This window comes from Siniperca chuatsi, linkage group LG3, assembly GCF_020085105.1.
Source record: "Siniperca chuatsi isolate FFG_IHB_CAS linkage group LG3, ASM2008510v1, whole genome shotgun sequence".
Taxonomy (NCBI): Eukaryota; Metazoa; Chordata; class Actinopteri; order Centrarchiformes; family Sinipercidae; genus Siniperca; species Siniperca chuatsi.
The window spans coordinates 28,799,794-28,827,085 of NC_058044.1; the positions used below are offsets into that span (position 1 = coordinate 28,799,794).

Below are 27,292 nucleotides of genomic sequence, written 5' to 3' on the forward strand. Positions count from 1 at the left end.
GCTTAGTCTTGTTGAAAACTTTACCTAAAGATACAAGATGATGTCTTGAAAAAATAAGTATGAACCACAGCATCTATTTACATTGCCAGGTGAGGAGGTGTCCTGGAATATGTGCTCTTCCAGCAAAACATTATGTGATGTACTTTACCTTAGAAGCAGAAAACTAACTTAATTCCTTCAGAAGTTGCTCTGTACTCACTGTCCTTCAGTCATGTGGCCTCCGCAAGGCTTATGTCAAGGCTGCATGGAGCAATTACAATGTAATTGATGAACTTTCTATGCCAGCACAGGTAGGCGTAACCCCAACCATTTCATCATCTAATGTTGTCGGTCAAGCTTATTCACGTAAGAGGTGATCTTTGTGTCTTACAAGGTGTAAGATCATCCTTCAGGCCACCTGGATCTATTTTAGTCTGTCCACTTTAAATTCTGCACAAAGCAGTGTCTGGAGCACAAATGCAATTGCATTGCAGCAACATATTCTGTCAAGGCTTAACAGCATTACCCTGACAGGGTGTTAGCTGAGTGTAGAAAGCAGACCTAGTGATTATGACTGGGTGCCCATTGAGGGGTGTTATGTGTGGTGGCATCAAAAGTAGAGGCAGACTTATCTGACTGTGGTTCATCCGCCCCCCTGCTAAAGCCTGGGCCAGTATTCGCTACTGGTCTAAAAGTTATATATAGTAATGTGGATTCCTTGATTATATGTTAACACAAAACAATGTTCATCAATACAGTTCAATGTAAAAATGACAGTTTGCTTCAAGAAGGGCAGTCCTCTCTTATTTAAAATACTTCAAGCGTGCACTTTTTTATCTAAAACATACTGATAAATCCTGAATATGGTTGGAAAGTTCTTCTACAATGACTGCCACTCTGGCTAGTACCCAGCTGTCTTTCAGCTGTTCTGGTATTTTCTATAAATGTAATTGGCTGATAAACCCAAGTGTTTTGGGATCCATCTGCCAATGTGGCAGAATAAATAGTTGTCTGCCCTGTGTGTGTGTGTGTGTGTGTGTGTGTGTGTGTGTGTGTGTGTGTGTTTAATGCTGCTACAGGAATTTGCTCTTTATATTATAGCCTTGTCATTCTTTTAAACGGCTCTTGCCCCTTGCTGCTGTCTGCCGTGCATCAGGGGAGATTATGGTGATGCACATTCTCCCTGAGCTAAAGAAAATCCACTTTAAGGTCAAGCTTAAGACCTTTGTTTTCCCCCAATAATGTTTCAGTCAAGGCTCAATGAATTTATTCATGAGCTAACCACACTGAGGAGTGGAACTTCATTCCATAAAACACAATGTGGTGACAAAAAAAGGCTACATTTTTTGCTGAAAATTGCAGTTGAAGTGTCAGTTGAATTTAAAGCACTGAAACTGTTTGAAGTTTCTGCTGATGTTTGAGAGCTAAAAAAGCCATTGAAATTTTGATTTGAATTAAAACCCCATAGGCAGTTGTATTTACTGTATTTTTTAACTAGAGTAAGAGCTGAAAGCAGCTGAAATGTCAGTTGAACTGTAAAAAATGAAAGCAATTGAAATGTCCATTGAAGTTCAAGCACCAGAGATAGTTCAAGTGTGCACTGTAAATTGTTAAAGTATTAGCTGTTTCAGTATCAGTGTGTAAGCAGTGACCGCAGTTCAACTGTCAGTTGAAGAGTAAAATCAGCTGAAGTGTCAGTTGACATGTAGACACTGAAAGTGGTTGAAATGTTAATTGAATTGGAAGCACTGAAAAAGTTAAGTGTCAGAGCTAAAAGCCATTCTAATTCAACAACTACAACTTTCCCCAGTAATATTCCAGTCAAGGCTCAATGAATTTATTTATAAGCAGAACACTGAGGAGTTGAACTTCTTTGGATAAAACGTAATATGATAATAAGAAAAAATGTGATGTATATGAGCAGAAAATATTCAGCACAACATGACATGATAAACATTTGAGGACCTAGAGGTTATCTTAATGAAGAAAATACTTGTTGAAAAACAAAGATGAGAGCTGCCCACTGTGAAGAGCTTTTCTGAAATGGCTCATGGTAAAATATCTCAACGTGCTCTAATAGCGGAAGAACTAATCGTGTTATTCTGATGAATTGCTTTCACTACTTGACGCTTGAGGAAGAGATTAAGTATCTAATATAAATGCAGGAACCGTCAACAGTGACATCTCTTCTATATGAATATTTGGTGCTACAGCAACAGGTCTTCTGTGAACTGTTAATGAGAGTCAAGCTTAAAGTGCTGTAGTTTCAGCTGAGGCCTCGTTCACTTGAACTGTGCCATTGAAAGGCTGATATGACCAAGCACTTTTCTCCTCCGACAGCCTCGCTGTCTTTAGTGCAGGCACTGCATCTCACAGCAGCAACAACAAAACAGCCAGTGGGTTATCTTCTGCAGTCCGCTTATAAAGAGTCACTGCACACAAACACACAGGCATCCACTCGGTTTCATTTCTTTTCTCACGCGCCCTCTTTGTGACCTTCACTGCCTTTGGACATTTCACTTATCTGGCAATCAGTTCCGCCTCTTTACTGTTTGACCATGGTAAAAATGTTATATCTGATCAGTGATTGTCTCTCCTGCGTCCGTCCGTCCGTCCGTCCCCACCCTCCACCCCCACCCCATGCCCCTTTCCCTCACACGTTTTGATGCACATAACCAAAACCAGGAATGCACTGTGACATTAAGTATCACAATTTTATTACAAAAATTAAATTCTTCATCTCTCAGTTTTGCCATGCTTGGAGCATATAACAATACAGTAAAAAACCCAGACCCAGAGAAGATAGTAAAGCAGATTTCAACAATGCTTTCACAGCACTCTGTCATTCATGCTGTTACTATACAAATACTGTAACATTCCTAATACAGAGTAGTACAAACACCTGCCAAAACACGTCAAGTCAGATAACAAACTGTAATTAAATTACATTTACCAGTGGAACAAGAAACTCAACCCAGCTCAGAAAAGAAAACAGAAACCAATAAACATTGAATTTGCAACTTATAACGTACAGAATGTGCTGAATATTTGTACCAGCCCAAGGCACCCAGGCTTTGTAGCAATGTTGGCAAGTTAACGACATTCTTACAGAAACACTTGAAGCGAACAACAATTACAAATTGACTTGTACCACAGTCTGACTTTGCAGTGTCCTTCAACATACCCTCCTCTCCTGGCGATCTCTTCGTCAGTCACAGTGCAAGTTCCGGAGGGGCGAGGCAGAGTGAAGGAGGAGGGAGGGTGGGGGGGGGTTTGCAGGGAGCTGTACCGCGTCAGACATCACTTCACGGCGCCAAACACTGACAAGAATTGGATGGACAACGTAATCTCCCACTCTCCAGAGGGAAGGGGGTGGGAGTGGTTATGTAATTCCTCACTTGGATTGTGAATTGTCCAAACATAAGGCGCAGATTGCCAGCTGCCAGTCCAAGATGAAATAAGCCAAACGAAAAGCTTAGGTGTGCTTTCAATTCAACGTCCGAGAAAAAAAAAAAGGAGAAACAGATACCAATACTTTCTCACTGAGGTTTCCAAGATGAATTAGATTTTTTTTTCCTCAAGATGAAAAGTGTTGTTTTGCACATAAATACCTAAGAATGATAGAAATCCCAGATTTAAGCTTACCAATAACTCAAATAGTCTCTAACAAACGTCAAATGAAGACAAGAACGACAAAAGCTTAGAAATACAAAGAGGCCTTTCTTGAACAGTGAAATGCAGTTCAGTTGAGCGAACGGCAAGGCTCGAAGGTCCATTTGGTCGCTCCGCCAAATATTTCGATGTTGCTCTCCGTCCAGGAGAAGACGTTGCCAGCCAGTGCTTTGCTGTTGCAGGTCGCCAAGTTGTAGATCTCGGTGGTAGAAAGTTTCCTATTCCAGATATTCAAGTTTGCTAGCTCACCGACGAAAGCTTGTGTCGCATCAAAGCCACCTCCCAACGTGTCCTGTGGAACAATGCAGACAAATGTTAATCATCAGTACTACAAGTGCACACCGAAGCTTGAATTGAAGTGTTAGCAGGCCTATTTTGCAAGGTTATCTAGTAAGAGAAGGATTAACAGGTTGAAATAACAGGGGACTCCACCCTTTTTCCTGCGAAAAATCCTTAAATTGATGTGCATTTGAGCACAAGACCATATATGGTATGATTTTGTTATAAGTGACATCATCTGAGAGGACTTTGTTCTCAGATACGACTTCATCCTGAACTTAGTTAGCTGTCTTTGGGTTATCTTTGTTTTGCTGATCTCCAGTCTGGAAACTGTTTACTTTCTGTAAGCATGCATGACATAATTTTATTTAAGAGTGTCATTTGGCCAAATGCTTCAGTATATATGGGCCCCTTCGTAGTGGATATGTCTTGCTCTGTACAACAAACTGAGTTCCTCTGTAAAAAAAAAATCTCAAATAATGTTTCCATGTTATAGTTGAGGCCAAATTGATGAAGCACTGTTATTTTTTTCCAATAATGGGATGATAAATTCCACACTAATTTGACTGGAAAGCCTTAATTGGCCACCTCCTCAATGTCTCCACAGTCTCATTAATATTCCCTCCCTCCTTTAATCTTTTTCCAATGCATAATTGTCTCAGGATTATTTCCAAATATGAGGGGGGATTAAAGTGCATAAGTTGCAATCACTGATTTGAAAATAAATATCCACCTGCTCTTGTCCCAGGACCAGCACTCCCTCTGGTTTGATGGGGTGGTATGGTGCCAGATTTTCACCATTTCCCCGCATCACTCCGTCCTGGAAGGCTTCCCACATCCCGTCACGGGTGGTCCACGTGATGCAGAGGTGATGCCATTTTCCGTCATTGATGAGGAACGGCAGCTTTGCAACCTGCAGCAGAGACATTGCATAAGTCACGTCTTTCTCTCCAGTTAGCAATCTCTCTTTCACACTTTAGGAGCAGAGTCACTCCCCGCCGGAAAACTCGTCGCTTCCACACCTTCTCTTCTTCCTCGTGAATCACTTCCCCTGTCACATATCTTTTCCTCTATATAAAAAAAAAAAACATTCTTTTTCTCACCTTAGCACCTGTTTCATTTCCAGTTCTGGCACAGAGAAGTTGTCAGGTTACTCTGACTCATCCAAGCACAAAGCACTATAACTTTTTCCTACTGTAGCACCCACTGTAAGTTGTTCCGCATATCGACATGATACACGTAAATGCAAAAAAGCCACAGTGATGCCCTGCAAAGCTAAGAAATGTGTGAAATCAGTCTTCATCCATGATAATCAGTTTTCCATTACCTTGTCATTGATGAGAATCTCCATGGGGTTGTTCCCCCACTCAATCAGCACCAGCTCGTTGGCCTGACCCGGGACAGCGTAGGAGAAGGGTGTCCCCACCCCGGGTGAGGCGTTGGACTTGATCCACAGACACACGCTGAAGGAGTACATCTCAGGAAGGCTCCTCTTGGCTTTGGCGTACATGTAGTTTGTCCTCAGGGGGAAGGTGAGCTGGAACTTATCTGCTGGCCTGGTGTCTTTACCTGTGGATGAAATGTCAGTTACACTCAGCATTTTATTTATGTATTTGTAAGTGGGAGGTAAACCTTCATAAACCCACATGTATTTTTACATACATGAATACATGATGAAAACTGTGGGATTTATATGATTAGAGTATATTTTAACAGAAGATAAACAAAGCTTTTTTTTACAATTTGAAAATCACCGCTATCTGATTAAATATGAACTACTGTTTTTACAATCACTTTCTGTCTGTTGCCTGTGTAGGAGGGCTCTGTCTCCTGCTTCTCCTTCTCTATGCACGCGCATTTGCACGTGTAGAAAAGCTGAACAAGCCGAGATATATGCTCCAAAACGCGCCAGTGCGAGGCGCACCCTGCAAAGTTTCTCTGCCTCTGACCTCTGCAAAAAAAAAAAAAAGAGTCTCCTTTGCATATAGGCTCATGTGCAAGTTAGACAGCCAGGTTTTGGCTGTGACAAACATAAACTCAGCGAAGCAAAAGTGCTAACAGGTCTTAAAATATGCTAAGCAATGCAGCCCCCCTCTTTCCCCTCACACTATCTGTGCGCAACGTGATGGCTGCGGCATTGTAAACGGTTCCACCTGAGCGCTGTAATAACGAAGCTTTCTGTTTTTTTCTAAAGACTGAGACATGCCTTGACCTTTATAAAAATTAATGAAATTACGCTTAATCTAGTTTAGGACTCCCACAGAGCCACGTCCAATGTCGTGGAAGTCCTATGCGCGCACTCCGCTCGCCCTGAAAAGCCAAACGCACCTTTCTCCAGGTCTGTAATCCGATGGTGCAGAGAGGTGAGCGTGGACTCCACTCTGTTCCGCTGCTCGGTGTCATTCCTGGAGCTCGGTTTGGTCTCTTCTAACGTGTTGACCCGGGACAGAACCTGCTTCTCCATATCGTCTATCTTGTTTTGTAGCAGGTCTTTCAGGCTGTTCGCTTGCACGGTGTTGTTCCCTCGGCTGTATTGCTGCATCGGACAGAGGGAGACAGACACTGGGTTAAAGGAGGACAGGGAATACTCTACTTTCTCTGCTGTTAAACTCACTGAAACATGTTCCCTCGACTCTCTGAGGCTTAGAGCACGGTCCTACCCGTGTCCCTTTACTGTCTGTATGTAGCCTATGCTCTGCGTCACATTATCCAAAAGGCAGCCACCCTGCATGTGGTTTAGCCTACTTTACATGATGCTTCTCTCTGACTGTCAAGAAAAACATGAACTAAAACACATGTGGCTCAGCAGAGACTACACAAAGCCAGAACAATATCGCAGCAGTGCACTACAGGCTTAACCTTCACTCTGATTAATAACCAGGGAGGCTACTTTAATCAACTTTTGACCTGGGCAGCGCTGCTCTCCTCTGCTTGCCTACCTCTAGATTCTCCAGTCTCTGTTTCAGCGTCTGTAAAGTCTGTCCCAGCTGGGCCAGAGTGTCCGTGGTGCCCCGGGATACATCCCCCATCGTGTTCTTCGACCCCGGCCGTCTCCCGCCGGGTCCCGCTGCTGCCGGGAGGCTCTGGCTCTCGCAGCGGCTCAACTTGGAAGTTAGTTCCCTGATTGTCTCTTTTTGGTTCATAATGGTCTCCTTTTGCTGCAGCACGGTCTCCCGCAGCTGCATGACCGTGGTCTTCAGGTCCTCCGCCGGCCCGCTGTTCTGCATCGTGGCCGTGCACAAGTCCATATCCTTGGGTACCGACGTGCAAATAAACTGCGTCTGTCCGAAGTCTTGCGCGGCGCTCTCCACAACAACCAGGCAAGAAAGTAGAAAAAGTTTCCACGAGAATCCGGCCATGGCTCCAGTCACGTATCGCGGCTTCAGAGTACGAGCGAGTGTGCGGTGTCTGTGAGATTTCAGCACCACGGAGCTGTCCACTGAAGCTGTGCGCTCTGGTGGCTGTGTGCAGTTTATATAGCGGACTTGCAGATTCACTGCACCAGGGAGGGGGAGGGGGGAGGGGGGCAGTGGGTTCTGCTGTAGGCGACCTACAGAGGCCAGCCCCTTATTTAAGGTCGTCCTCACTGTTTGCCGAGCACCCACACAGTTTCCACAGTAGCAGAGAGCGACTACACTGTGTCTATGTAGTAAAAGGAAATTGTGGAATATTAGAATCGGCCTGCATTGGAAGTGGAAATAGACATGATGTAGACTATTCACACCATCATATGATTTCTTATTTCCTTATGACTTTAACAGTGGTGAAAGAGGTAGGCCTACGGAGATCCTTTACTTAGGTAAAAGTAGTACAACAAAGTAAAATACTCTTTTGTTCTACTATTGTTATCACTGATGCATTAGTGTATGAACAACATTTCTGTTGAAGTTGGTCAAGGTGGAGCTGATTTTAACTACTTCATTAAGTGTTGGGCTGTTTAACCTGCAAAATCTTTAGTCTTGTGGACATTTCTGTTATTTGAGTCCTAAAAATCGCATTTTGCTGCATACTACGTTATTTAAATCAACTTGTTGTATCTTGAAACAAAAAAATTAAAAGCAGGTTGTAGCAGTAGAATTATCAAAAAAAAGTTGATTTTGATAAGATTCTTGAAACAAAATGTTTTGCGTTGAAAACAGGTCGAATTAGCCCTCACACTTTTTAAAATGAAATAAAATGTATTCCAGACTAAAATGACTTGATAAGAGGAGGAGTTTTTTTTTTAACTGAACAAGGCATAATATTTTAGAATCGTATATGAAAAATAATTTAAAAAATATGGAAAATAGCAAATAACTAGGCCTATAACTGTCAGAGACATGTAGTGGAATATTTCGTGGAGTAGGCCTACAATATTTCTTTCTGAAATGTAGAGGAGTGTAAAGTATAAAGTAGCCTAGCGTAAAATGCTAAATACCTCAAAAGTGTACACAAAGCAAGACTGTGTACATTTTGAAATGAGACACGCTAACATCGTTAGCTAATGTTAGCTAACATTAGCAACGTTAAGGTAGCCTAAATATTGTGTAATGTCACTTCACTGTGTCAGTTATCTGACTTTATGACTCTTCTCTACTTGTGCTACTGTTAAATTACATTTTAGCATTTATCATCATCCCCAAGGCTAATTACCACTGTTCAGCAAAAGTTTGTCTACATAGGATCACTTTAAGCTCAGTACTTGAGTAGGCTACATATAGGCCTAGTGACCTTCCACCGCTGTACTTTATATGACAGATTGGGTTTATTTATATCCCTCATAAGAACGTGGCAGAAATTATTGGTCCACCTTAAATGAAAGCCGCTCCCCATCTTCCGGAGAAACCTGTCCCACTGTCGGAGTCCCCACCTCTTCGCTCTCTCTCAGGCACGCGCTCTCACACCGTACGTCCTCGCGCCGAAAAATGTGCTTTACAAGGTTTCGTCTGTAACGAGAAACAGACTTTTTTCGCACAAGTCAGAAGTGTTTGAATGTACAGACAACGTGCTGTCTTCCAATCAGTGAAGAGAAACAGAGGTGTTAGCTAATTGCCAAAGAAGGAGCGGAGCAAAGTCTCTAACGCAGCAGACCTACACACGGCCTGATATGCTTTGGGCGCCTTGGATATGTTGATAGCCGGCATGTTAAAGCCCACCGCGACAAGACGGAGGCGCTAAAAGGAAAGTGAAATGTGTTTAAAAATTTTTTTAACTGACTTTTACGTAACTACCAGCAAGGGCTCTCGCAATATTAAATAAGATTCACAGCGAGGGAAGAGCTCCAGCACTCTGACATAGATCATGTTGGCATAACAACTCACCGGCGATGGCAGTGACGTAGGAAGGACACAGCTGCGTGGAAACAGCTTCAAACTTCATCTGAACCTCAGCTACAGTTTTAGCATTACGGTGCGAAGCAAGCAAGAGACTGTCACAATCCAATAAGTAATCATCCCTAAAATAACACTTTTCATGGCGCAACCGGGATCAAAGTTTCCCCTAAAGCAGTATATAAAAAATATTAATAAGATGATAAGAAAATAAACTTATTTCTGCGTTTTTCCTCATTTTCCTTTTTAACCGTTGCTCTGTTTGTGAAATACTTAGCCTACTTCTTCAAGCCTCTAAAAAAGTTGTTCAAATTAAGCAATGTGAGTAGGAAACAGCACACATCACTCACGACGCATTCATTTGGAATAGTGAGTAGGCCCACTTTGAGTTCATTTTGATGTGTATTCTTGTAACTTGAACCCTCATATAAGTAAAAACTAGTGTAGAAAATGCCAAATGTCCTTCGAAGCGCTGTTTACTTAAGCTTAAGCTTCAGTCGCACCCCCTCCTCTGCCAGTAACAGTAGGCTATATTCACAGCCATCAGCCACTTTCTTGTTCCAGAATGGCGTGTTTCTATAAAAGTCACAGGTTTGCTGCCAGCTGAAGAGTTACCGCCTGCTCTGAGGAGAATGACTTCTCCCTCCCTGTCGCATCAGTGTGGCAGAGCGCTGCGTAAAACTGTGCCATCAAACAGAACCCCGGAAACAAAATGTGCAGTCCAAACATTTTTTTGCAAGCCTTTAGTTTTGCTCTGTTGCATTTCAAATGCTTTGTGGACTTGTGCATTATGTCGCAGCAACCGCTGGCTAAGATGGGATGGAAATTGACCCGGCAGTCCACCTTAATTTGTTTAATTATCGATCCAGCGCGTTGTAATCAGCAAGGTGCCAGGCTGTAGGCGAGAAACAGCGGGTATAACAAATGGTTAATGGCAGAGTGTAATTGCCGGGGTCTAAGACAGGCATGTAACAGATCCTTATCTTAGCATATGCACATTAAAGACCGAGCAATACTTGCCATTAGCGCTCATATTCTGAACGGCTGCGGATCAACAAGTAATGCTTTATTCATTATCTTCAGCAGACCGGTAGCAACACAATGCTCGTTTACCAAATGGGAGCAAATGGAGCAGTTTTCAAAGCTTTTGATGTGCAGAATTTAATGTTAATGATCAAGCCGAGCAGTGCTTCCCACTAGGAGACAGCCCACCTCTGATACAGTAAGGGAAGAGCAGCTTGCCACATATATCTATTCAATATTTAATTCCTAACCCACGCATTAAAAAAAAGTGCTGCAGCACCATATGTTCAGCCATGTTTTCACTCATTCTCACCATGTGCCTGCCACTTAGTCTGCTGTAACACTGAGAAAAAATTGCATTCAATGTCAATCAGAGCTTTCCAGAGTGTAACTAATCTAATTTGTTGCCAGGAACTTTGGAAACTCTTGCAGGCATATTGTTAAGGTCGACTTTGCTTTCAGAAAGACAGAATGGGTTTGTAAAAATAAAGTATGTTGGTGGGATTTGATGGTTTGCAGCCAGATTTAGTTATGTTCCGCTTTGATGTTTTCGGCGGAGAATACGCACAGTTTCGAGCTGACCCGTTCCCCCTTTCCACTCCAGCGTTCAGAGTGTTAAGATCACAAGGTCAGACCTATGCATGCATCAGCCGGCAGCCCGAGCTGGACTCCAGGGGCTGGTGTGGAAAAGGGCTGAAATCCATAATGATCAGTCTCTCAGGCTCACTGAATAATGCAAAGCTGTATAATAGAATCCACTCTCTAATGGCAGAGATAGATATGAACAATTTCACACACTGGCAGCAAACTGCTTGCTTATTTATCCAGCATCTGCAATAGCAGAGAGAGAGAGATGAATGATGGTGGTGGTGGGGGGGCGGGGGGTTCTGACAGTGCAGCACAAAGAAAGGGGGCTGTAGTGAGGGCAGAGGCTGTATGGTGGTGTACTTTGGAGTATGTTAGATATGGTTAAGAGGTACCACCATAAATTGTTGTTTTTTTATATTCACTACTGTACCACATTTAAAAAAACAACAACTATATCCTGCTTTTCTTTGATCATAATCCCATTCTCTTTTTACAGCTCAAAGGAATTGCAGTTTTAATTATTAAAGCTGTTAACTTGCTCTCTTTGTTTGCTCTGTCCAGGTTCAAACAAAGTAAGCTTTCCTTTCCCTCTGTGCACACTTCACTGCTTCACTTCTGACTGCTGAGAATTGAAATGTGCTGCCAGGTAACTGAAGCCTCAGCACAGCAGCTCCGCTGTCTCTGCTGCACTGACGGCTCCATTTCAACCATCCCACAGAGAAGGAGATGGGGGTCAGGAGGGAGTTGTCCAATGGGACATCTCCACTGTGGAGCAGTCTGCTGCTAAGCATGTACTCCCACTGGAGACAGCATGGGAAGAGTGGAGTGTTGGAGAAGAGCAGAAAAAGCTGAAGGAGTTTATCCATTCATACATGCACACAGACAGTCTTCCAATCTCATGAACAGTCGTTTCATGTCAAGAACAAACACACACACAAATATTGTAAATCGCTTCATCTAGGGCCATTATTTCCCTCTTCATGTCCATGTATGTAAATGCCGCAGGACTGAATGATTTAGCCTCGACTTGAACTCTATAATCATAACTTCTCAGACTGGGACATTGTTTTATTGATGTCCAGTCACACCAGCGAATCATTCACTAACTTATTCCTCTCTCATTAAAACCCAAAGTGACATAAACAAATACTGGTGGCATTATGCGTTCCACTAGGAGCTAAGCTAACCTCATCATAATTCTCCAAAGCCTGCACATTAACGCTTTTGCTACGACAGCACTGTTCATCAAGCCGCTTGTGTTGGCCTTGTTGGACTCCCTCCAGAAACAACATCCCCATTAGGCCTTTGCCTCAACAAGTTTGTGGCCAAAATGTGTCCAAAAGAGGAAGTGGGTTAAGTCTTTAACATCAGACTGGCTGAAATGATGATTCTGTTTTTCAGAGGGCCTAAAGGTAAAAGATATGTTTTGGTTTCCTGTGCTGTATGATTTTGTGAAGAGGAGTGACAGCATGTCATGCTCATAGATTTAATTTGTAGTTTTAAACAACATCTACTCAAAAGACAGGTTTGAAGATGTTAAAGGCCTCAGTATGCTTCAAACTAACTAGGTCCTATGACATGTTGTCTGACCATCAGTCTTCAGCAATGTTGGGCAAGTAATTTGAAAAATATTATACATTACTCATATTACTTATTGAAAAAGTAGTTACATTAACGGAATTAGTTAGGTTACTTGTTCCTGTCAAAGCTCCAAATCCTCCAGACCCACACATCACATCTTCTTTATGTAACATGTGAAGTAATAGAATAGAAGACGTTGTGATTTAACAAGCAGTCTACGTTTTGAAAGCATTTACGGACCATCAACAGCTAGCTTAACATTAGCCCCAGTGGAAAACCAGCTGATTCTGAATGTAGACATCTCCTCTTTTGGCACATGCTAGCCGCCTCCCCACACCTCCATCCCGTGTGCCAAGCTAGCATGTACCAGACCAGTCTGTCCACAGAACGCAGAGAGACCAATTTCAACCCTCCATCAAGCTCCTGGTAAGACAGCGAACAAGCCAACCCCCAAATTTTTGTAACAGAGCGTTACTGGGATTAGTAACTGTACTGTAATTACAGAATTTTTAATTGTAATCCCTTATACTACTTGTTACTGAAAAAGGTAATCACATTACTGTAACATGTTACTAAGTAATGTGTTACTGCCCAACACTTTCAACCACAGTCGGCTTTCTGCAGTAACCCAATATTGTAAACAGCTTGTATACGAGAAACACGGTTTCCATAATCGGGGTGGGGGATTAGAGAAACCTGATTTCTCCTGGAGATAGCAGATTTCTTGGCCATGAATACACATAACTGGGTTTCTAATCAGCTTTTTACATGTACGCATGTGCATGACAAGATTTCAAACAAGGAAAGTATCGCTGTGACAGCAGACTGGTGGGTTGAAAGGGAAGATCATTACACGAAGTGAGTCATCCTCGTATTCAAGTCCAACTCTAATGTCTCACAACTACAGGTAAAATGAGCTGTGCTTCCAAAATAAGGTCAGGGTAATGGACAAATCTGATTACTGACCTGCTACATGTGCAGGAGGATTTACCGTAACCAGATTACTACAGTGCATACAAATGCATTCTCAAACTACCTGCGTAACCTGACTTCTCTGAGTAATCTGGTTTCTTGTCTGTATGTAAAGGCAAAAGGGTTTTACAGGTTTCGATTGGCTGCATCCAACTGCCGCCCTCTTTGTAGTCTATCTTGACAGAATGAATTATTCATATTGCACACTTTTAGATAGACTCTTCTGTGAAAGTGTGAAAAGTGACGGAAGTAGTTGTTTGAAGAATGAAAAGAGAGAGCTTGAGAGAAAGTTCAAATTCTGCCAACTTTCACACCTTTGCACACCTGGCCAGTCACTGCATAAAGTGGGCCCGATTGTTGGATTGTCTGCTTGGGAAAAGTTCCAAAAATTATTGGACGCAGCATTCCCCGATTCCACCATCGGAAAAGGGGGTTTCAGATGCCGTAAGACCATCCAACAAGCACTTCATATGAAGCATACTGAGGTCTTAAGTCTGATTGCTGACAGACCATTTTCTTTTATTAGTACAGATAAACTCCCTAAGGTTTTGATCTCTTTAATTCTCTGTTTACATCCACAAGTGGCAGAACAGGGTTTACAGAACCCGACAGAAGATGGACTTTTTTCATAAAAAAGATTAATAAAGAAGTTAAAGCAGCACCATCAGGTCTCACAACCTTAGTGTATGTGTGAGATAGGCTTGTAACATCACAACACATTGTAGTTTGCTACTGAAAGGACACTTTTTCCCTGCTCATAAAAATGTCACAGTTTGTGTTGACTATTGGTGGCTCAAAAACACACACACACACACACACACACACTCTTAAATCAGACCCATGATACTACAGCATCATCCAGACAGAAATAAACATTAAGCCTTCTAAAATTTTATACAGTGCTATAATGGAGCAACAGTTCCCACAGAGCTCACGGTCTTAAAGACAAGGGAAGCTCTTAGCGTTTAGTGGCAGAGCGAGGCCGTCGCACTGTGGGAGCAGGTGTGTTTTAGGACTCAATAACATTGTGAAGATGAAACCCCGTAAAGCAGAAGGGTACGGAGTGGAAGTGAGTAATAGAAAGATTGAGCTCTCTGCACATCCCCTCTCAATTACATCAAGTGACCAAAGCGTCCTTGTAAAATACAACTTTCTCTGCCACTGCCCTCCTTTGTGCTGGGTTGTTTCTCCCAAAAGGAGATTCAATTTTGACTGAAGTGAACCTAGTTTGCAAAGAGGCAAAAAAAAAAAATGGAGGACATTTCATCAACACTTCAGGTTTCTTGATTTGCAAGTGAACAGAACCTGGCAATTTTTTTCAAATTATTTTTAAATTCCTTTCAAATTAGAAGCAGCTTAATGCAAAACAGCACTCGTGAGAGTCATGTTTTCTGTCACGCCAGTGATTTATGTCTTGGCGTAAAATTGTAAAGTTTTTCAAGGAGGAAGTGGGATATTGCATTATCTGTGTGTCAATGTTATGAGAGGTGTCACATTATCCACACAGTTAATGAAAGTACAGTGTCATCATTCACGTTTGCTTTGGGTGTATTTTTCAAAGCTCTACATTATTTATAATGTTGGAGCAAAGCTTAGAAATCTCAGCGTTGTACCACGCAGTTTATTTATATACAACAAATGAGGAGCAGCGATGAACTGCACATCAATAATACAGATGCAAAGGGTTTCTTGATGAGTGCCAATGTCATTTGCAGGCACATTTGGGCTCACAAACCCACCGCTTAATAACCAGAATGTAGTTTTAATTCTCCCTACTAATAAAGTGAGATCTCTAGATGCTGTTGCTTTTCATCAGAATCACACCTTTAGGGATTGCATATTATAACAATTCCTTTTAGCCACTATGTGCCAGTTCTACTTTTACTTTTTGTACATTTTAAACTTAAAAGCAGCCTGTCCCGTTAGATCTGTGTTCAGCTATATTTTCTGCATGTGTCCACATTTGAGACCTTTGAGCGATGACAAGGGAGCCAGTGTAATCTGAATTTCAGAAGAGATATTGCCTTTATCAAGTACGTTTGATGTTGCATGCAAGCCCACTTGACACGCCAAGTTTCTTTACAAGGCGCTCCCTCTGAAGCCCAGTACAGAGTACAGCTAACTCTGGATGCTGTCTTACACTCATGTCTCATTAATCTTTGCTGCTGTCAAGCAGAGATTACTCCTCCACAATTTCATTTCACTCAGCTATGTTAGTGTTATTCTTCTTGGCATCTATTTCTCTAACTGGCTAGCTAGCTAGCTATAAAGATAGCTATATAGCGAGCTAGGTAGATTTAAATGAATGTGAAACATTTCTTAAATGTAAATCATCTTGTCTTCTATTTGAGGTCATTTCTATCAAACTATGGGCAAACTATTACCTACAGTCGGTTCTTCTACTGTTCGAATCAGAAAACCCCTCTTCTGTGATTTTGTCTCCAACTCACTGCTGTTGCAGTTGAGAACTGAAATGAATGTTGTACGTGATGGCATAGAGGTTAATGAAGTTAAACAATTCTGTTGAGTAGAAGATGTAGCATGTGATACACGAGCTGATGGACGCTCTTCTCAGCACATGTGCATTAAACAAAGCTTTCAGCAGCTGGTGACACAGACAACACAGCAACCATGTCTCCGACACATCACATCTATATACAGCCAATTTGCAACTGCAAATAGACACATAATGCCGCCTGGATTATATTTTACATAATATTTACAATATCGGCTTGTTGTGACTATCTATCTATCTATCTATCTATCTATCTAATAAATCTAGAGCTGTAATGCCCGCTTGCAGGGCTTTTTTACATGTCTTGTGTTCAGATGATGATTCAGTACTGCCTGCCCTTTCATAAAACAAAAAAAAAAAACATCCCAGTCGGCTGAAGTGGTCTGTACTGCTTTGCTCTCAGGTGTAGGCAGTGTGGAGTGCCTGGGTCTGTGTGTGTGTGTGCGTGTGTGTGTCAAAATTGCCTTTTCTACGTCTGTGACAAGGGCTGAGCCTGGAGTGTCACAAAGTGACATCACCATTATTGAAGACATCACTTCAAAACTCAAGGTCATGGTCAATCAACCCTTATCTCCCTCCTCTCCTCCCCCACGCCCTGTCTCTGTCGGTCTCTGTCTTTTATGTGTGTTATCAAGTGTTCCATTCAGTAACTAACTGTTGGAAACAAAATACGACCTTCTAGTAAGTAAGTAAGTAAGTCAAGTGTTCATGAATGTAAAATGAAAGTAAAATCTCACTTTCCTAATCTCACAGTGAGCATCATGCACATTCATTTTGCGGGGAGGAAGACACACAAAATATACACCCACATTCATTCAATTGACTGGGTGTCATCCAGTCTCATATGAACTCATTGATCAAGGGTAAATGGAGACATGTCTGGAGGATGTGCGCTGCCTGTATGGTCATGAATGAATAGGTACCTGTGTAAGTTGCTATCGATTATCTTGTCAGCAGAAGCTGGTGGCGATTACAGAGGAATTGCATGAACATAGAGGTAATTTGCATAACTCTTAAAGCTAATTATTGACAAAGCTGTTTGGTAGGTTTTAATAAGAGTGCAGTTATCAGATACATTTCTTCTTCTTCTGCATGTTGCTAAAATATTCCACAATGCAATAGCAAAGTGAGCATGTAACAATCTATGTTCACGCTTTGGCGTTATATTTAAAAAATTGTAGTTTACATCATGGAGCTGAAAATTTGTACTGCTATAATGCATCTCATTATCAAGGCTAGATTACCAACAGGCAAAGCAGGGAACTGCCCCGGGGCCCCTGACCCTCGGAGGGTCAGAAACTTTAAGCACCACTAAAGCACAATATAAACTGAAGTGGTAAGGACTTTAAACCTGCAATAGCATTTTTTTGGCCACTTTGGGCGGCTGAAACAAGCTGTAAACACGGCACAGACGTTTTATCATCTTTTTAGGGGACATGGCTAACCTGTTAGCAAATAGCTGCCTGTATTTTACAATTTATTTTACACAGAAAGCAGATACAGAGCAACACTGGCACTGGCAATAGTGGCAAGAATGAAAATAAACTTAAATCTTTCACTGACTTTTACAAACTGGATCCCCTATACTGTCTAACATCAGGTAGGTTTTTTTCTTCCTCATTTCACTTTTCTCTACAGTGTGACGAGGAAGATCTAATATGTTAATAATAATAATAAAAACATCACAGAAAAATCTTTAAAGAAAAATTTATTTCATAATTCATATTTCTCACATTTTAGCCTCACTTTTTAAACGATTAGTAATTGCATTTTGTTTTGTGGAAAAACAGCTTTATGGATTTTGCTGAATATTTCTTATTATTATAAGTATGTAATGTATGTATGTATTTAAGTAAATTATATGTTTTGTTGTAATTTGGGTGAACTAGCCCTTTAAAGACCTAAAACTTGCAAACACTGCATGATCTTTTAATAGCTTTGTCCCATTTGTTACGCACACAAAATTAAAACACCCGTAAAGTTCCATCCACAGAGGAATGCCACAAGATGTGGTTGAAAGCTTCGGAAATAACAAGTAAGTCGGACCTTGTGTTGAGATTTTAATTTATTTTATTTTGTTTAGGCCTATTTATATTTGTTGTGAAAGTGTTTTTATAGATCTATCATTTCAGCCAGACTCTTCCGCATGAGCATTTTTCCAGCTCAGTTTGTGAGTTGAATGATTTCACTTTTCTGTGCCGAGTCGGGGAAATTAATTAGGATTTTAGCAAATAATTTTCAGAGTAACTTAAGCAAAACTATGTGATTGATTGAATGAGACGTTTGATGAATGTGGTGAGATGTTTCTATGACTTATTATTTATTCACTGATTATAGATAGATAGATAGACAGATAGAGTTGTATGCAAAAGTTTAGGAACCCCTGACAATTTCCATGATTTTCATTTATAAATATTTGGGTGTTTGGATCAGCAATTTCATTTTGATCTATTAAATAACTGAAGGACACAGTAATATTTCAGTAGTGAAATGAGGTTTATTGGATTAACAGAAAATGTGCAATATGAATCAAAACGAAATTAGACAGGTGCATAAATTTGGGCACCCCAACAGAAAAATCACATCAATATTTAGTAGAGCCTCCTTTAGCAGAAATAACAGCCTCTAGACGCTTCCTATAGCCTGTAATGAGTGTCTGGATTCTGGATGAATGTATTTTGGACCATTCCTCCTTACAAAACATCTCCAGTTCAGTTAGGTTTGATGGTTGCCGAGCATGGACAGCCCGCTTCAAATCACAGATTGAACACAGATGTTCAATGATATTCAGGTCTGGGGACTGGGATGGCCATTCCAGAACATTGTACTTGTTCCTCTGCATAAAGGCCAGAGGAGATTTTGAGCAGTGTTTTGGGTCGTTGTCTTGTTGAAATGTCCAGCCCCGGCGTAACTTCAACTTTGTGACTGATTCCTCAACATTATTCTCAAGAATCTGCTGATATTGAGTGGAATCCATGCGACCCTCAACATTAACCAGATTCCCAGTACCGGCACTGGCCACACAACCCCACAGCATGATGGAACCTCCACCAAATTTTACTGTGTGTAGCAAGTGTTTTTCTTGGAACCTTGTGTTCTTTTGCCGCCATGCATAACGCCCCTTGTTCTGACCAAATAACTCAATCTTTGTTTCATCAGTCCACAGCACCTTATTCCAAAATGAAGCTGGCTTGTCCAAATGTGTGTTTGCATACCTCAAGCGACTCCGTTTGTGGCGTGTGTGCAGAAAAGGCTTCTTTCGCATCACTCTCCCATACAGCTTCTCCTTGTGCAAAGTGCGCTGAATTGTTGAACGATGCACAGTGACACCATCTGCAGCAAGTTGATGTTGTAGGTCTTTGGAGGTGGTCTGTGGGCTGTTTTTGACCGTTCTCACCATCCTTCGCCTTTGCCTCTCCAATATTTTATGTGGCCTGCCACTTCTGGCCTTAACAAGAACTGTGCCTGTGGTCCTCCATTTCCTCACTATGTTCCTCACAGTGGACACTGACAGCTTATATTTCTGCGATAACTTTTGTAGCCTCCCCTAAACTATAATGTAGAACAATCTTTTTTTCAGGTCATTTGAGAGTTGTTTTGAGGCCCCCATGTTGCCACTCTTCAGAGGAGAGTCAAAGAGAACAACAACTTTCAATTGGCCACCTTAAATACCTTTTCTCATGATTGGATGCACCTGTCTTTGAAGTTCAAGGCTTAATGAGCTCACCAAACCAATTGTGTGTTCCAATTAATCAGTGCTAAGTAGTTACAGGTATTCAAATCAACAAAATGACAAGGGTGCCCAAATTTATGCACCTGTCTAATTTCGTTTTGATGCATATTGCACATTTTCTGTTAATCCAATAAACCTCATTTCACTACTGAAATATTACTGTGTCCTTCAGTTATTTGATATTTCAAAATGAAATTGCTGATCCAAACACCCAAATATTTATAAATGAAAATCATGGAAATTGTCAGGGGTTCCTAAACTTTTGCATACAACTGTATATATATATTTTAGTAGTATAATGGGAACTACAAAGCAAAATCTCATTATACAACCGTGTGTTGTAAAATGATCAATACATTTATCTCATATCTTGTATGTTACAGCTGCTCTGATGTTCTCAGAGTTGACCTGAAAGCAACCTGCATGTTGCTATGTTTTGTCTCCAGGTGCATCATTTTAACATGTTTCACATTCAAACGCAAACAAAAACCCAAAGCCTCGTCAGAAGAAAGCTAAGTTTTCTGAGTTTTACTCGACGATTTCTTTAAAAGAAAAATATTCAGTGACCATTTTTTATTAATTTTTTTTTTTTTTTACGTGACTTCTACCAAAGACGTTCTGACTCAGATTAAACAACTTTCAGCATGGAAGATGTGAGATTTTAAGGCTTGGAAAAAGCATGGTATGTTGCCATTGAGACTGACCTTAAAATGATCCGGCTATGGCACCAGCTTTCCAACAACATCTTCAACCTCAATTGCAGCCATTACCCCTGACAGCCAGTTACATCCAGTTATTGCCTGCAGCATGCCTCACCAAATGGTACGCCTATAGCCTTTTGCAGCCAGCAGCAGCCACAGCCTCCACCTGCCACTTCCAGAGTCCAAAGCTTAGCCTACAGCCACTGTGTTTAGGCCTTGGCAGCCGATCTCACCAAAGTCCGTCTGCAGCTTTTACTGCCTACCTTTTTAATGCCTTAAAAATACCAGTTGCAGCCCCCACCTCTGCCAGCAGTTTGTGCTGCCTCTAACCTCCAAATTCAGAAAACCAGCTGCAGCCCCAGCCTCTAACTGCTGCTGTCAGCACCCAACCTCAGCTGAAACCTGCAGCATTTGCTAGTTAGCTTGAAATCCAGTGTCCGGTCAGTGCTTCTGGCAACCATCTACAGCTACAGCCTCCACCTGCAACCTTTGGTAGCCAGAATCCACCACAGCCTCTGACAACCAGCATCAACTTCCACCTGCAACTACTGCCTGTAAGATGACATTTAATGTTACATGTTACATCCAATATGCTTTTTTACTTATATGGTGATGTTTGTTGCTGTTTTTTTTTTTTGCCAGTGCCACAGTACCAGCATCCAGCTCCAGCCCCAGCCTCTGCCTACAGCCTCATATTTAAGAAAGCCAAGAAAAGCCCCACCTTCCAGCTAGAGCTTGCAGGGAGCTGACTGCAGCCTCAGCCTCTTGCAATCTTTGCCAATAAGCTGCAGCCACAGCATCTCCCTGCAGCTTCTGACAGCCAAGAAAATAATTTGATGTCTATCTAAACATCAACCTCCAATGAATACCATTTAAAGCCCACACTGCAGCAATCATTGTCTTACAAATTTCAGTTGGGGACTTGATAGATTCATAATTCATATTCTCAGTCAACCTTGAATGTGAGTTATGAAGGCTGAGGCTTTCACTGGAGCTGCTCAGAGTGTAAATACTGATCATCATTATGCAATGGAGAACAAAGCATTAATCACTGCAGCGTGTTTTTATCGATGTACTGTATACTTGGCTTGAAAACAGCACCGGGATGCATGATTAGGGCGGACAGAGAGTCTGGCCTTTTTTGTTGAATACAAAAAAAAAAAGCTCCCAATAACTTTTTAAACTTTCTCAGAAGAGTTTGAATGCTATCGTGTTTTTAAAGGTTTTAGCTTACAGTATTTAACTCTAAAACATTTTAATTCTTGTTGAACTTGATTTATGACAATGGTGAGTGAAAATAAGTTGCTGAGTGAGAAAGTTCCTGTAAAATATGTATCTTCATGAGACAAGAGAGCACAAGAGAAGAGGATTAATGCTCCATTACAGCTCTTCTGTCTGCAGTTTCCTTCTCGAGAGGAGTCACTGATCTATCTGCGTCCCATTGGAGAATCACGATAGCAAAACTTCCTCTCATGAAACACTCACTTCCTCGAATTCATCCATCCATCTGTATCTTTTCTCTCTCAATCTGTCTCTTGCCTTGTTCCAATCAATCCTTGGAAACAGGATTTGTAGCCTTTTATTCTGATGCAACTCTGGGAGCAGCTCCAGCTTCCAGGATCCAGCCCAGTTGATCATGTCATCCTGTTCCCTACATGTCAGAGGAGCGGATGAGGAGAAAAAAGTAGACTAATCTTCTCTTTCTTGTCCTCCCTGTGTTAGCTATCAGCTATCCCAGGGTCCCAACCTCTATCACACCTAGGAGATTGGATTGGTTTCCCCCCCTGCAGTGGACTCTGGGCCGGGGAGGTGAGAGGAAAAAATTCAGTTGGATGGACCTATGAGTTTCTTACACACCAGATTGCTCCTGCGCTGTTAGTGCGGCACACCAAGAGGCGGCAGCGATGATTGCTGCGCTGGCGAATGCACTGAGGGGGATACTTTCATGCTCCATCCATCTGGGGTAGCATTTTCATGTTTTCTGATGAGCTGATAGCCCAAAGAAAGCTGTTAGTCATCTCAGCGCAGCATTGTCCTTTGTGCCCAAGACAGACTTTGTTGTGCTTGATTTAAGTCATTAAGGCCTTAGAGCAAATCTCTTTGTTGACCAAGAATAAACTGGTAAACATGTTGATTGTGCTCACCCAATTAAACGGCTCCCAGTAATGTCACGACCAACTGCCTGGGTGAGTACACGCAGACTGCTGTTAGATTTGGACTGCGGGACAGATGGGACATCTTTTTCTCTCCGTGACTTTTCTTTCAAAAACAAACCTTTAGCTCCTGCTGTTTGAGAAATGAGTGTGAAGCCTGACAGCAAAGGATGTTGAGGACAAATCACGTGTAAATACACCTGACTCATGCAGGTACTGAGAAAAGCAAGGCTGTACACAGCTGACATCACCATATTGTTGCACAAGAAGTGAAATCACATTACTCACAGTATCCAACTTCCATTTATATTTTTGTTTTGTTTTAAAGATGCACCTGTCTTTAAAATAGCTAGGAATCAGTATTCATATAAAAGCAAAATCAAATGACAATGTGAAAACAATGTGACATGTGAAAGGGGTCCCTCATAGTGGTGAACCTACAGAGAATTATCAACTGAATCTGCAGCTCCCCTCGGCTTCACAAAGCTTTATTGCGAGTTTCCATTGTTTAGCTGTCCGGCCCACAACTTCACTGTTTTGGTTCACTCTCACCGCTCCCATAGCTTCATTTTTAGGCCGCAGCTGGCAGCTGTTTTCAGCTAAAAAGCTCCAAAAACCCACTGTACTCTACCTGCTCAGCACCAAACGGCAGACAGACACAGTTAATGACTAGCTGGTGAACATAGTGGAGCATTTAGCAGCTAAAGAGCCAGATATTTCCCTCAGGGGATTGGTAGAGACCAAAAACAGAGCTAAAAGAGGGTTGAATATCTGACTTATTCGCAAGGTGGCCAGAAACACAACTCCAAATGAATAATAATGTTGCTCCGCATCTGCTGGATGCAGCAAGCGATTGTTTGCTAACAAGTTCATGTTAACTTAAAATGGTGATAATATGTCTATGTTGGGTTCACAACTCTGCCCCGAAGTGGCCAGAAAAATCAGTTATTACAGGTTCAAATCAAAAATGTTATATTAACAATAGATGACATGTTTACTTGTATGTGAAAGGTGTCGCTCGTAGTGATGAAGCCACAGAGAATTATCACCTGCAGTTTCTCTCTCTCTCTTTCCGGCCTGCAGCTTTACCGTTTTGATTCCCTCTCACCGCTCTCATATAAACTGGCAACTGTTTGCTAACAAGTTTCCCATATCAACTTAAAGTGTGATAACACATCAGATGTTGTGTTGTGTTCACTCCTAAGTTTAATACAAGTTTAATAAAGGGAATCTAAAGTGTACAACAATGGCCAAAATGAACAGTGCATTATTTTAAGATTACAAAAATGTAAAAATTCCTAAAATGTGATCCAACATTTACCCATCCGTTACTTACAGCCTCTCATCTTTGGTGCAACTGAGTCACCATTCTGAGGGCACAGCTATGTCTTAAATACAGCACAGGCTACTTTTAAAACACTCCCACATGCAGTGAGGGATTTTAGAACAGCTGCTCCCCTGCTATTCTTTGATGGATGCAGCTATCGGGCTCAGGATTCCACACATCACACAGAGGGGAGACATCGTGCACGTCTTCACTTGGCTAATAAATCAGACAAACTCCATACACTTGGCACTAATGATACTGCTATTCCATGATTAGCGGGAATAATGACATGACAAGTGTGGAATACATTCTATACTGTGTAAGATTAGAGCAATATTTAATTTAATTTTGTATAATGTTCCCTTGAAAAAAGTTATCATTGAGCTTCCTTCCTTGTTTTCTGGCACATTATATATTCTGATATTCTCTCTCCTTGATCTTCCTTCTTGATCGACGAGCTTCTCCTCATGTTGAGTTTGGACCTTAAGCACGTTTCTCACTACTTGCTCCATTGTTTGGGATCTGGTTTCCACCGCGTCAATGCGGTCTTCTGCTTCCCTGATTCTCTGGTTTGTTTTGTTGAGCTCGTCTTTGATATCATCTCCTGTAGAGTCCTCTCCCTGTTCACCTTTGCTTTTTCATTGCATTTCTGCCTTCCACCATCTTTCCCTTTGGCAATGGATTCTGCACCTCGTGGTTCTTCGTCATTCTCCTTTAATTCTGTCGTATTTTTCTGACTTTTTTCTCTCTTTCCACGGTTATTCTGCTATCTGACTGTTTTCAGTACTAAGTGGGATTTATTCACCAGTTAGCAGGATATTTTAAAATTCTGTTGGAGGAGACCGCGTTCTAGGCTGCCATCTCTGATGGTGGCGGAACCGGAAGCAGGATGATTCAAATCAAGTCATCAAGTGTTTGTTGTTGTAATACTCATTTTGGCCACAAGAGGCTTAAGTGCGGCACTTTAGATACATGACAGTAATGTTACATAACTTGCTAACACACAATATGTGTACCTTGGTGTTTAGAGTGCATGGAGAAATTAAAACTCACCTGGAAGAAAACATGAATACTTTTAGTACTATTTAGAACATGGGGTAGTGGTGAACTTCAGCCTCTGGTGGCCAAAATGAGTATTACAACAACAAACACTTGATCCTGACAAAAAAACATGTTTTCACCTGTCAAAACCTTTCCCCTCCAACCTGTTTCACAGATGAAAAAAAGATTTAAGGAACTTAGAAAGATTAATCCTGGCAAAATATTTTTCTACCTGTTCTTAAGTCATAAACACAGGAGAGAAAACAATTTAGATCAGACTCGGATCACCAGAATTTTTTCTCTCACTTGCCTCTCAGGGCTTCCGTATAATACAGCACCACCACAGAAGGTCTCAGAAATGACCATGAAGTTGAACCAACATCTCTCTGATATAGTATGAACAAAAAAATGTACACTGTATCCTCACAAAGCAGCAGGACTGTTGCGTAGGATTAGTATAATTGGTGCTCATGTTTTGTGTCCAACCCTTTTGCGCGATATGTTGATGATTACGCAAGATAGAAACACCCAATAAAGTCATGTTGAAAGTCACACACACAGTAGGCTATAACTTCAGATGGTTATATTAACTTGATGCTTTTCAGAAGAGTGTTGTAGACTCAGAAAAGCAGTTTTTATGCCAGGTTTAATGTGCTTTACTTCCTTATTGTTGACAAAATAAATATATGTATGCCAAATGTAAATATATAGGCCTACATATATGATATATGCAAATTTTCAGTGTAGTCACTGGTAACATTTACTTGAGGTGCTTCTCATGGGACACAAACACACACACACAAATACATTCAAATACGCAGATATATAGTTATTTAATTGTGTGGATAGCCTAATACTGTCTTTATGTAATTTTAAAGAGTTTCGCAAACACGTAAAGTCTTGTAGGAAAAAGGTTAAACATGGTCTTTTAAATCGCCATTTGTGAATAAATCATTACAGTCACAAAAGAAATATTTTGGGGTCCTTACATTTTCATATCTTTAACCAAACATTTGCAATGAAATTACAAAAGTTAAAGAGAAGAGTGGGTAACTGGTTCATTTTCAGAAACAAAGTACAATTGACATTAGTATGTGTGTTTTTATTTTGGTGTGAGACAGGAACAACAGCGGTGACGTTTGATGACAGTCTCGCCGCCCCAACGGTGCATTCTGGGTCCAACCCAAGATGGCTGCGCCCTTGCAGAAGTGCTGAAGAAGTGCCTCTCCGGAGAAATTCTCGGGATTGTGTGTGATTTCCGCGAAAACCATCGCACCAAATCAGCTACCAGCTCGCTGGTTTGTAGAAGAAGACCACACGACCCCAGTCATCGATAAGTGTGGCCGGTGCTTCGTGTGGCTGTGGCAGACTGTCCGTGTGAAGATGGGCCTCGTCTCCAGCCCCTTCCCATAGCGAAGAGCCGTGGGGAGAGGAGCCGCAGATTCCCTTGCAAACACGCACCAGTCCAACTTGGATTTGACGGGTTTGACATACTATACAGGCTGTGGACGCTGCCCTACAATTTTCTGACCAGGATTGTTTGTGCGACCGTATCTGTCATCGTCCGGAGACGGAGAGGTTCCTCAGCCCGGGTTGATAATCCCACCGCACCAAGGTCTGCACGCATCTGCACGCTTCTCTGCCACCACTAGCGCCATTTCTCCACATCTGCTCCGTCTCACTCGACTCTTTGCTCATGTTGTTACGCGAGCTACCTGGAAAACGCTTTAAATAGCACTAGCCTCTCATGCAGTTCGACGGCTGACATCGATAGCTAGAGCCAGCTTCAGGGAGAGCTGTCAAATTAGCCGCGCTAGTTTAGCTAGCATTTAGCTAGGGGGCCGGTTTATTTGCTAACTGTCCTGCCTGCTGCTCGCTATCAAAGAGCTGTGGAGTCAAGCTTTAGACAGCCAGGCCGTATTAACATGCTTTCAGGCGCACATAAGCCAACTCGGTCCTCAGCTGTGGCTCGAGCAGTGTTCACACTGTCCTCTGTCAAAGTGTGACAGTAACCTCCTGGATACTACACTGAAGAGTGAAGCAGCTAGTGTGTTAAATGTAGTAGTGAAGTAAAAGTTCAGTGTTGACCTGTAGGAATCCAGATGTGAGTGTGTTTTGGTTTCAGTTGTTGTTGTGGTGGTGGCTGTCATTGAAGCAGGAGATTCACAGCAGCGCCTGAAACATGACTCATAACCATCAAGCCATGAACTTAGGGAGCTTAATGTCATAAACTCGAAAACACAGCAGCCATGGAGGTATTTCAGATTCTCAAATTCCATTATTGTTGGTGTCAAAACATTTATTGAATTCAAAACCAATTTCCCACGAACCAACTTGGCGCTAAGTAAATTCATCACTGGCATTACACTGGTAGAGAAACAGAAATCTGCATACTTAATTTGGCGCATCCTGTTTCAGG

General features: G+C 41.7%; 2 protein-coding genes across 5 annotated transcripts in view; one reads left to right on the forward strand and one right to left on the reverse strand.

Annotated features, from left to right (window-relative positions):
• Positions 1–2,674: 2,674 nt before the first annotated feature.
• Positions 2,675–9,906, reverse strand: nptx1l (neuronal pentraxin 1 like). The gene is made up of 6 exons (XM_044188781.1): positions 8,720–9,906; positions 6,870–7,572; positions 6,259–6,466; positions 5,258–5,499; positions 4,664–4,843; positions 2,675–3,943 (listed from the first exon to the last, which is right to left on the reverse strand). Exons 1-6 carry the CDS (start codon positions 8,740–8,742, stop codon positions 3,722–3,724), a joined length of 1,578 nt encoding a protein of 525 aa, XP_044044716.1. The 5' UTR covers positions 8,743–9,906; the 3' UTR covers positions 2,675–3,721.
• A 15,894-nt stretch (positions 9,907–25,800) lies between these two features.
• rptor (regulatory associated protein of MTOR, complex 1) overlaps positions 25,801–27,292 on the forward strand; it is a 187,686-nt gene continuing 186,194 nt past the window's right edge. For 2 of the 4 annotated variants that reach the window (XM_044188787.1, XM_044188788.1), the window contains exon 1: positions 25,804–26,488. The gene's annotated coding sequence lies outside the window, so the exon portion shown is untranslated. Of the gene's footprint in view, positions 26,489–27,292 lie in introns of all 4 variants that reach the window. The other 2 variants (XM_044188784.1, XM_044188786.1) reach the window with 2 other exon arrangements.